The 12,491-nt window shown below is 38.7% G+C and overlaps 1 protein-coding gene across 1 annotated transcript in view; it reads right to left on the reverse strand.

Moving 5' to 3' along the window:
- MIPEP (mitochondrial intermediate peptidase) overlaps positions 1-12,491 on the reverse strand; it is a 74,767-nt gene that overhangs the window by 54,814 nt on the left and 7,462 nt on the right. The window contains exons 5-10 of the mRNA XM_063331284.1: positions 12,217-12,280; positions 10,260-10,442; positions 6,800-6,956; positions 6,304-6,352; positions 5,590-5,650; positions 4,871-4,923 (exon numbers count right to left, since the gene is read on the reverse strand). Coding sequence (XP_063187354.1) covers positions 4,871-4,923; positions 5,590-5,650; positions 6,304-6,352; positions 6,800-6,956; positions 10,260-10,442; positions 12,217-12,280 — 567 coding nt within the window. The remainder of the gene's footprint in view (positions 1-4,870; positions 4,924-5,589; positions 5,651-6,303; positions 6,353-6,799; positions 6,957-10,259; positions 10,443-12,216; positions 12,281-12,491) is intronic.

The raw sequence follows: 12,491 nt of genomic DNA on the forward strand, positions 1-12,491 counted from the left end.
AACATTAGGTGCAGCTTTTAGCAGCTTTAGAAACAGCTAGAGTCATGTTATCTACCTTGGTATTGCCCTTACACCTCTGAAAAAACGAAAGTGCTGCCCACTCTCCCTTCAAGCCGGCAGCCTGTGTACAGTCCCAGGAAGAAAGGAGATGAGTTATTCCTAATTTCTGCTCAGCTGGTCACCCCAAGATCCAAAACACCTTCAGTTGCTGTGGTGGCTTCTCTTTCTGACACAGCAGGAAACTGGCTCATTCTGGCATTGATTTGTTCATGCCCAAGGCCAGTCTTATTTATTTCTGCAGTCCCAAAGAGACAGACCAGCAGAGTGCAACACCCCGCAAGCACATCCCAGTTGCAAGTCGAATAAAATCTGTGACACTTTGGCAAAAATCCCAACAGTGAATTATAGCCAGCGAAGACAGTCCAGCCTGGTAAGCACCAAAGGGTTAGGGAAACAGGAGTCAACACCAAATATACTAAGCTCAGCACTGACAGTTCTGTGCCTTCGTCAGAAGAGGCTTAAGCACAGTCAATCCCACCTTCAAGGCAAACAGTTGACCTCAAAAGGTCTTTTCCAGCATTTTGGGTTTTTTTATGACCCGGAAGAAGTCAGCAAGGTGACTACATCTTTGCAAGATCAGGGCCTTGAGAATTATTTGTATCTGCAGCTGCACTTACTGAGAAGTAAAGGGATTTAATTAATACCATGGTACTTGCCTGCACTAAAACTCAACAGTATTATTTTTATAATACACATATTAGACATCTTCTTACTTGTTAGAGGCTGAAGCATGTTCTAGCATTCACTGTTTTATTACTTTTCGCCTGCCAAAATTCTTGAGGTTCTCCTAATTACTCTATCTTCTTTTAAGATACTACTACCATGAATTTCAGACTTTTGTCTCCAGTTTCTCTTAAATATACATTTATACTGACATCTGTTTTCTCTGCCACTTAAACTATAGCTACAAAAACATGACACTGTCTTAGGCATGGGTTTAAAGCCAGAAAGGCTACTTAACGCAATTTAGAGAAAAAAAAAAAAAAAAAAAAGAGTAAACTATCCTGTTACCATCAATGGGAGACTTACACTTTTGAAGTAGGATCAAGTTTCCAGGGAAAAGACTTGGTAAAAGCTGACAGAAACAAAATTCTCCTGGATAAGTTTACATAAAGAAAAACGTACCCTGTGAATTAAGTCTAGAGCTCCTCCTGCTGTTCAACTTACAAAACAGCAGAAATGGTCAGTAGGGGCTGTAGAAGCAGAGCGAAAATACAGGCAACCTGATAATGACAGCAAATGTCATTAAAATTCCATAGTTCAAATGCATCTGAATATCCTACATTATTCAGAAGTAAATATCCAGCTCTTAAAACTAATTATGGGAAATCCAACAAAGGATTTGTTTCCTTAATCCTGTTCTAATATGGAATAAATATATATTTAGAATATAAAATATATAACTACATTCAAAATATACAACATACACATTGAAAATATGTCATTTGAAACAATTTGATGTAGCTGGTCAAAATCTGGAGAGCTAAAGAGGAAGTAAAAGATCACATCTGGATCACATTGTCCAATGTTTACTCACATTTCTGTTTGCAAATATGGTCATACAGACCAAAATAGTTTAACAGTAAACCATTTTCAAGAGACACAGACACCGTCCCATCAAACATTTCTTGCACCCCTTAGTGGTTTATGTGCAACATACTGGAACATTGCTAAGTTACTTAATCAAGAACTAAACTCCTGTAGTCGCTTCATACCTAGGTTTGTAAAGATAATTTGCATTTTAGGTACCTGACAATACCTACTTCTGTATTCAGCTTGAGCCACAGCGACAACAGCAGTCCAAAAGAAACACCCAAAAGCATACATTTGCTTTCGCTTTCAACAAAAACATTTTACTAAGTAAAAAAAACCCAGAAATTCCTAACCATACAGAAATCCACCACACAAACTACTACCGAGTCTCCAAACACGACAGATGAAAATGTAAGCCGTGCTCCGCACACAGCACTATTATAAATATGACCACGGCATTTCTGTAAAAGATATAAAGCTGAAAGTAAATTTCTTCCAAAAAAGAGAAACCCTTGAAGAACAAAATAACTAATCTACTAAAGAAAGAATACTAAGAATGGGAGAAATTCATGACAGGTAAATATATCTTGTTTGAAAAAATATTTTGTCATTCCATGATGCAAAAACACAAAAATAAAAGAGAATGCGGCAAGTAAAAATTAAATTATTTATTTCTCTTACAAATAAATAAAATGAAACATGATACAAGTAAAAAAAAAAAGAAAAAACAAAACAAACATAGTATAAATTATTTTCCCAGGAAAAAAAAAAAAACAAAACCAAACAAACCTAGGAAAACACCACCACTTTTCCTTAGAGACATAATTTAATACTGCAAGATAATTGTCTCAGTTAGAAAGAGAGTAACAACAAATAGCCAATAGTCAAACTCCTGCCAGTATGAAATTTTGTGACAGATATGGTTCTCATCTTCCAGTTACAAAAGTGTCGAATTGAACATACCACAGCATCAAAGGGGCATTCGAGAAAGGATGTGGTCAAACAGAGGCAAGTAGGAATACAAGATACAGGATAGTGGATCCACATTTACTTAGATAATAAGTGGCAAATCGAATACGTTTAGGGCACAGGCATTACAAGGTATATTCCTGTCCTCTGGTTGCTGTTTGAATACTCTCTGACTCCTGCCTAGTTTCAGTCATAAAGCACAGCCACTGATACTTGGCAGTGGAGAAGCGAGTTTTCCCTTTTCAGGGCTGACTACCCATTACCCGGTACCCTGTTAATTACCTACAATATGGGCAGAATGAATACAAAGCATTGTTAAGACACTATCAGATCAAAAACTTTTCCCAAAGACAGACCACTATATAGAAAACAGGACAGTGAAAGACCTAAAGCCCCTGGTTTTTAGCAAAAGACTGGTGCACATGATGGAGAAGAAAACTACTTTTCCTTCCCTGTCCTGTAGATGCCTGTATATCTGACAGAAAAAAATGCTCCTGCCCAACCTGCAAGGAAAAAAAGGTTGGGCCCCAATCCTGCACTGTAATCACAGAGGCCCTACGTGGGTTTGGAAGATTCTTCACACTGATCCAGCTGCCAGACTTGGTGCCTGAATAAGTAAAAAATAAGTACATTGCCAGTGTCTTGGTCTGTTTTACCTGCAGCACTCCCTTCATAAAGCTACCATGCAATTCTTAAGGTAAAGTAACTTTACTGGGTCTTTTACAAAGCCTCACAAGGAAAGGAAATATTTTTCTTCCTAATGCCAAAATGAACAGAATAATCTATTTGTGATCATCAGCAGCTTAATTACAATATGGTTAGCTTCATGAGATGGTCTAAGAAGGACAGTAAGACAGTATCAGAAGACACCCCTCCAGAAAGAGAAACAAACAAACACAGAGCCTTCTACAACTAACGCTCTAACCCTTAAGGGACACACTAATATTGAAAACAGGGAAAGCTGACACTGTAGGAAATACAGAAAATAAATAGGATATGTAGACAATAAATATCAACATTTGTCAGTAATGTCAGGCACTATGGATAAGAATGTAATTCTTTGTGTTTTGAACACACTAGGCATGCAAGGTAAAGGAGACTGTAAACTACAACATAATATGTATCTTGGACGAGTACGACAGTGCTTTTCCAGACTCCTATTCACCATTGGGAAGGTGGGGTTTGGAGACAGATGAACCTCCTCCAGTATAACCACTACTTCGTTTCCACTTTCACAGAAGCGTGTCTGCTACCTGTCCAGTTTAGAACAAAAGCAGCCACTGCCAAGCTGTGGCACAAACACGCAATCCATGCATACACTGTGGAGTGATGCGTGTTCCTGCATCAGCTGCTGGGAGCAGACCCAGTAACTGGACATCCCTCTCACCCCCATGCACAGCAAGTTCTGCACACCCAGGACGTGAGCTGCTGCTCATAAAACTACTGCCTCAATAACAAAGTACAAAAAAGCAGCAGAACAGACAGGCCAACAGCTGGCAACCCTTCCACACCATGTCTACCATAGCTTTCTGATCCAGAGTGAAATACTACTTTAATCAGATATATCCAGTCTGTTGGAAAAAAACCCAAAAATCTACAAATCTGCAGTGAAGGAAGATTTTTTCCTCCCCCTCTTGTGAGAGAAGCACAACTTTAAATTATCTTTTCCAACACAAATGTAAAAGGTCACCGCTGCTGATCTAATAAAGGCAACATGCAGGGCTCACGTCTTTCAGAGTTGGCATCTCATTATGTGCAAAGGTCTTGTGCACTATTTAAGTCAGCATAAAGGATTTATTTCCCAGCCTTTGCAGAAGAGATGAGAATGAATTCTATCCATAAATAGTGCAGATCTACTCAAGAAGTTGCTATTTCAAGTCTGTAGAAAGGGATGATAGGTGCATGTTCAATAAGAAGTACAATACAGTTAAAATATGAAGAGGAGTTGGATTGTATTCAGTGATCAAAATTTATTTTTAAACATTACTGCAGCACAGCTAAGAGCTAAAAGCCAAACAAGAACAAGGATTTTCTAGCTGTTCTGAAACTGCTTCATCCTCATATCTTCAAAGAAGGCCAATACTTCCCTGTAAAACAACACAACAGCCAAAAACTTCTACAGGCATTCCAGCAGTAACTAAGAAATGTTACAAAAAACTGCCCCACCAGATACTCTTTATTTTTTCGTATTGAAATACATCTTCAAAGAAGGAAATCCAGTTAACATTGAGGACTTTCATTACCCTTATTGCAAAGAATGAAATAAAGACACTCATTTACATTACAATCATGAACATAAGGAGCTTACCTCTCAGCACGAAGGACGCCACTGTAGTAAGGGTGATCCCACGGCATCAGCTTCTGAAAGAGAATTCCAGCTTATAATTACAATAATGGCAAATAAGTGAACCCAAAGTAAAAGTTTTGTTTCCTTTGAATATTTCTGCAGTTTTGACAAGTCACAGAACTTTAAAACATAATGGGAAACATTCAGTGCTAAAAATACCATCAGAAATAGCATCATATATCATAACTTGAAAACTTTTTTTTAACATTTGCTTGAAGATGGTACCTCTTATTCAAATACATAATGGGACTTCATACCAGATTTCAAGAAACACACTCAATTCAAATAAAAAGATAAACCTAGCTACGTACAGAATTAGGATACATACAATACAGTATGCAAACTGGACATGCATCTAACCTAAAGTACAGCCTTTATTTTTCAAATGAGTCAATTAATTCAAAACAAAGTAATATTCACTTTCGCCACTTCATCTTTTGGTTATCTCAGTATCATTTTGCATAAACCAACAGCTATCTCTCACTCAATGCTTGGTTTTAATACAAATACCAGCTAAGCAGTCAAAAAGCATTTGAAGACAGGAGACAGAAAGTTTCTTTTTCTAATCATACTATGTGTTGTACACTAAACTAGAGTTAACTTTTCTTGTAGAACAGGTTAGCTTATACTATATTTTTAAAAAAACAAAACAGAAAACCACACATGAAAATTTAACTTACTGAATTCTGGGGGTTCAGCTTCATCTTCATCTTTGTCATCATTTCAAAATCTTTTTGAGCTCTGAAAAACATTTTTATAATGAAAAGTGTTAATGAAAGACCTTGGAGCAATGGAATACAGCATACAATAATAGTCCATCCTAATAAAATGCCCATCATCAGAGATCGATAGTAAATATCTATAAAATGGCAGTCCCGTGTACTATGGTAAAAGAACTTTTCCATTCTGCTTCTGTCATTCAGGTACCTCTAAATCAAGTCCCTCTTACGCTGGTTGTACACCTCCAAAGTGTTTTCTTTCTTACAATACACCGCATTTATACAGAGTGATGAAACCGTTTTATGCTCTTGGAGGTAAGAAGGACAAACAGGGGAATTTTCTTATAGATGTAAAATATATGGACTAGTGTGTATAGAGAGAAGACCAAGGGGGGGTGTTCTGCAACACTTAAACTTGGTCTTCTTGTTTGCTGTTGCCTGCATTTCTTGGCACATCACTTGTTGCATTCAGTCCTGGGTGTTCTCTGATCACAGACACAGAATTTATTCTAAGCCAATAGCTTCCCTCAAAACTCTGAGAAAGTCTTGCGTTTTGTTTTTTTTTTCATCACAGCATATAAATAAGCAGCACTGGCTAACTTATTAGTGCACAACTCCCTCTATTCTTGAAACAAAGAGTATGGTTCAAAAAATAACTTTGTGAAAAAGACATACCTTTTAGACAACTGGTCAGAAAGCTTCTCCAGAAACTGTGTTACCGTTTCTAGAAGTACAAGGCGGGGGGGAAGAATATTTAAGAAAGTGATTTCTTGCCTTAAAAGATGTTAAGTTTACATCAGAACATTCCAAACAAAATAAGCTGCCTTAGAACAACAAAGTTCTTTTTAGAACAACAAACTACTCCATTGACCGCTGTGCCATCATTTCAAGAGAATTTAGTACATCATCTACTTTGTTACATGCTGGGATAACGGCAACTTCATAATCTAAGGAGTGAGCGCTGATTCTGAACAAAAACACTGGTTCCTGTTCAGTGAGTATTGCCATTTATAGAAAGCACGAGTATTGCACACAGCAAAAGGTAACTGCAGTAAGATACTTCACTGAAGAAATAAGTGTAAACTTAGCGAAAGAAACTAACAACTTTTGACCTCATACCTAACACAGTGTATTTGATTTCTCAGTATGTCCTTCCACACATGTCTTATACCTGGAGTTTTGGCCATTGTTCCCTGAAGAGCCCTGTGGGCAAAGGTGTCGTACCCAACCAGCTGTGCCAGACTGTTTCGGCTAGCAAGCAATTCTTCTAAACGGCTCAACTGCTCAGCGTTTGGGTAAAGAAAAATCTTGTAAGCAGCTTCTCGCACCTATTATTAAAAAAAAAAAAATAAAAAGGTCACATTACAACAGTGCAATCTTTAAGGGAAACAAGTGATGCAATTGAAGATCTGGCATTACAGCTGTATTTCACTGATATTGTTGGGAAAAGGCCTAAAGCCTTTTAACAGTAGTAATTACTACTGCCTGACAATTACTGCTCTCTTATCCATTAAAGACGGAATGAGGAAATGGAATGAGACAACCTAACAGATCAAGACTGCCAAAAGGGGTCCTGTTCTCTAGTCCTGTCAACAGTCCCCTCTCCGCTCATTGCCTCCTTCCTTCTGCCAACATCTGTGCTTCTCAGACCACTCTGGGGGCTGTCTTAACTCACTAAAACTTCTGAAAATAAACCCAAAAGAAAGCCAAATTGTTCTCTGCGTGTCAGTTAAGCTGGCTTATGGAAGGATCTGATAAGAACCAGAGACAGGGTCAGGGGAGAAAAAACAAAGAGAAAGAAAAAAGCCTTATTTCTTTTGAAGTACCCAACTATTAGTCTGCCCATCTGCCCACAGACAATCAGTCTTTCTCCTATTTCAAGTTTGGGGTTTTTTACAGCTCTCAAAAAAAAAAAAAAAAATCACCTTGAGCCTCAGAAAATTTGGTAAAATCGAAGATAATCTTTATTTTGTACATATGGAATAGGCTTAAGAAATCCAGCAACAACTTATGCTTGTCTTCATTTGAAATAAGCTTCTCTCTTGGATCATATATTCAAGAAGAATGCAGGTCCTGGGTTTATAAAAAAATGCAACTATGATAATTCACAAGTCATTTTGTACCTGTTCCATTTCACCAGACTTTCATTTCAAAATAAGCACATAAAGTATGTAAGATGATTCCCCTTCTTTGAACATGCTTCAGCAGTTCTTTCCAGCAACGGCCAACAGCATATTGAGCTCTATTAGAAAGAGTACAGCCATCTGGTCCATGGATGTGATTGCTTCCCTCTACTTGGTACTGTCCAGACTACATTTGGAGTACAATGTCCAGATGTGGGTTCCCCAGGACCAGAAAGACACTGACATACTGGAGGGGGTCAAGCATAGGGCCACCAAGATGTCTGGGGGCTGGAGCACATGATACAGAATGGAGGCTGAGAGCGGTGAGTTTGTCCAGCACAAACAAGAAAAAGCTCAAAGGATATCTTAATCTTCATCTACATAGCAGTAGGGCATAGAGAACATGCAGCCAGACTCTTTTTGGAGGTGCGAAGCAAAAGGAGGAGATGTAATGGACGCAAGCTGAAAGTTGAAAGATTCCAATTTGATATCAGGAAAAAAAAAAAAATAATAGTGAGGGTGGTCAAACAGGCTGCCCAGAGAAGTTATCAAATCACCATCCTTGGAGAGTGTTCAAAACTCAATTGGACGTGTCACTGAGAAACCTGACCTACTTGATCCTGCTCTCAACAGGATCAAACTCAAACTGACAAGCTCCAGAGGTCCCTTCCAGGCTATATTATATGATTTTCAAAGAGCCTCTCCAAAGATCTGACTCAGAGAACTGCATTCTTTAATTGATATATTACTTATAGCTTCAGTAGCAATTCTAAGAGTTTATAGATGACACGTAATGAGTGTTATTCCTTTATTTACATCCTAACAGTGCCATAATTTAATTATTTTTTTTAATTTCTTACAGAAAATAAACATTACAGATGGGGTTCTACCACAGTTAGCTTTGTTTTTTTTCGTGACACAAGATTTCAAAGTCACTTCAATTATTTAATTATATAGTAAGTAAAAACAGAACACTCCAGTGTTGTAATATACTTCAGTCATATCTAAAAGACTAAGGAACCACTGGCACATTTCAAAGAGTCTAAATTAATTTTCAATTTATAAACAAACTCTAAATGAATTAGTTTTAGAAAAGCATCATCAGCAATAACTAAAATGAGATCACTGAGGATAATTCAGGTTGGATGGGACCTCAGGTCTCTAACCCAACCTCCTGCACAAAGCAGGGTCAGCTATGAGGTACAACCAAGTTGCACAAAGCTTTTTCCAGTCAGGTCCTGAAACCCTGCACAGATGGACAGACAGCATGACCTGTCTGTTTCACTGCCTGGGTATCCTCATCAGGAAATTCTTCTCCAATTGGCATTTCTCATTTCAACTTGTGCATGTTGCCACTTGTCCTCCTCTCATGCACCACTGTGAAGAGCCTGGCTCCATCTTCTCTCCATGATGCCCTCATAGGTACTGGCAGATTGCTGTCAGGGTCCCCCAGAGCCACCTCTGCTACAGGGTGAACAAGCCCAGATCCTTCAGCCTCTCCTCACAGCGCAAGCACTCTAGTTCCCGGCCATCTTGGTGGCCTCCACTGAAGTCACTCCTAAGGAATGATGAGTAAAGGGCTCTAGTCTCTTCCCTCAGTCTCTGGCTCTGCCCCTGTTCATGCAGTTCAGGATGCTGTCAGCCTTCTATGCTGTCAGGGTCACTGCTGGCTCATGCTCAGCTTGCTGCCCACCAGCCCTCTGGGCCTTTTACACAGATCAGACCCATCCAGGCAGTCCCAGACTGTACTATTGCCAGGAAATCTCCCTTTCCAGGTGCAGGACTGCATTTCTCCTCCTTGAATTATATAGGGTTCCCAGTGGACCATTCCCTCAGTTTCTAGGTCACTCTGAATGTCAGCCCTGCTCTTCAGTGTATCAACTGTTCCTCCCAATTTGGTATCACCTCCGAATCTGGTAGGCAAGCACTCTGTCACCTCCTCTAGGTCATTGATAAAAATGTTAAACAGCACAGGTCCCAGGACAAACCCCTGCGATACTTCTCTCATTACCAGCTTTCCAGCAGAGTATAACCCTTCAACGACTACCCTCTGAATCTGATAATGAAATAAGGTTTTTTCCTTCATGAAATAAGGCTTTTTCCTAATGAAATAAGGTTTTCCAAATACCAGGTGTGCCACTACTGAGTATCTTAGTGTCCTCATGTGGTTGGAAGATACTATCTTCAAAGAACTGCCAGCTTTCTTGAGCTCCTTTACCCCTCAGAGCTGCATACCATGGGATACCACCTCACAGTTTACTGAATAAGTCTGCCTGCCTGAAATCCAGGGTCCATATTCTGCCCTCCTTCTTCCTCAATCCATTCAAGATCTTCACCTCATAGCTACTACAGCCAAGGCTGCCATTGATTTTAACGTTCTAAAACAGTTCTTCCTTGTTAGTCGTAACATCATCATCATAAACTACATGCATTTGCCTCAATAACAATTAAAATAACTGATATGCACTTTTGCTATAGAGTATGCCGAAGCAAATTTGTAATACACACCAGATCATCAGGACAATCAGCATGCAGACCAGCAACTTGTAAGTAATTGCCTTCAGCTGTAAAATTATATCGAATATGCTCTGGCAAAACATTTTTGTCAATCTTGTTGGGAAGGTGAGCTCCTGTCAGAAATTCATTACATAAGTCCAATATTCTGACATTGAGGTTGACTGCTTTTTTACGCTGTAAGAAAAATAAAGTACAAAATACAGAATATCTTCAGACATAATACAAGCAGAACTTGAAGTTTTAGAAACTCTTCCATACTTTTCCAGAAACTAAGCAGAAAATACAACATTTAAGATTAGACCTACAGTATCAACAAAATCCTAATGTACAGCTAAAGTCAACAAGACCGGATGCTCATACAGATCTATAATTTCATACAGGATTGAAATTTGAAAGAAAATGCCTATGTTTCTGCGGTAAGAAAATGTACAGTGGAGTTTAGGTAGAATTTGCATAAGCTTTACTAGCCGCTTGGAAAGCATTTATAAAACTATGCCTAATGTGATTGCTATGTAAAAACCAGGGAAGAAAAAAAAGAAGCATAATTGAGATGGATAAATCCTACTAGCATCCTGAAATAGATACAGTATTACAGTTCTCCTATTACTGTTTGTATTGCACTATTTTCTGGAGACTGCAAGGCATTTCTGGTATTGCAACACTTCCCCGAGGAGTTTGTGATGTGGGGTTTTAGCACCATCATTACAGTACTTCACACATTTAACTTTAGTGTAAGATTTGCTTCAGTAATCTTGAGAGTATGCTCTGTGTTGCCTGTGGTTCGTAGCTCAAAAGAAAAGGCTGAGGGTACAGATACAATAGAGTCCAAAGAATGACAAAACCTGCAGATCTCTGACCTCTCATTCCACGTTTACTCTCTAAAACACGTCTTTTGGGCTTTATTTTAAAAAGCACGAATTCTTTGTAGCAGAAATAAATTTCAACTTACGATAGTGAAGGATATCTAAAGTCTGAAATGAGAAATGAAAAGAAACACTGAGCAGCAAGCGATAGAAGGAATCGGCAGGGGAGGAAGAGGAAAATGTGCAAAAATAAGGGGCTAGTGAAATTTTAACTGAAAGGGGATGAAGCACCACAGAACCAATAGTAAAATCAGAAATAAAACACAGAGCCCAAGTTTCAGAGTTCTTCTTTGCACAAAGTAATTGTAAAAATATGTTATAGAAGCTTTTTCGAGGTAACAAAACACCATCACAACCATAACCTTCAGAGTAACTTTACCACACAAATCTGGTAAAAGAACTTTTGTACAAATCTTTTTGGAGGGGGTGACTCAAATAACAAGGTATTAACTTTATACATGGGCATGAGCTATGAACAGACATGCAACAGAGCATCCATACCACAAAGCATGGTGAAAGCTGATGGTTTTGGCAAATCCGTCACTAACTACCACACAAGCATGTAAAAGCTCCAAGAGCTGTAATCAGACTATGGCCAGACATTCACTTCTGCACAGAATTTACAACTTCTGGTTATGTGAGCACCAAAGGAGAGGCTGGATGCACGCCTGATCCTTTATAAAACACTCTACTTGATTAACCTGTCATCATCACAGTGCACGGGGTGCTGCTTTCCCCTCTCTGTAAATAAGGTATTCAGACAGCTAAGTGCTTATTTTAAATATCTGATGCAGACACCAATCAAAGGAAGCAGGCTCCCAGGTCTTGCTTATAACTTTTCAGAACAGACAACAGAATGATGAGGGCCAAACAACATTAAAAAACACACTTTAGAAGTGATTTAAAATAGACCAAATTAACCACTTCTGAGAAGACAAAATTCCACAGAAGACATTGGGAACGTCCTCCAGTTGTCTTGGAGGACAAACTAGCCCAGAATCGCATGATTCATGTCCCACACATTTCATTACCTGGTCTTTGGTAGTCAGGCAAATTTCTGTTCATACATTATAGCCCAAAATTACCTTTTCTTCATCCAAATGAATGCCACTGATCTCAAAATCAAACATAAAAAGTTCTGCCACTCGCCTAAAAATACAGTAAATCCCTGTTAAAAAAGCCTCATTTGACAGCAAGCGTAATTTCTTAACAAATTTCGCCCATAGTAGTTATTTAGGTTTGTTGTCTTTTACAGAGAATAACAATACTCTTATAACTGTGTTACTGTTATAGACACAGACTTCCTATGTTTTAGGTCCTTAACAGTTTATTCAGAGAAATAGGATTTTTCCTTTGTCTG

This window comes from Chroicocephalus ridibundus, chromosome 1 (assembly GCF_963924245.1).
Source record: "Chroicocephalus ridibundus chromosome 1, bChrRid1.1, whole genome shotgun sequence".
In the NCBI taxonomy this organism is placed as follows: Eukaryota; Metazoa; Chordata; class Aves; order Charadriiformes; family Laridae; genus Chroicocephalus; species Chroicocephalus ridibundus.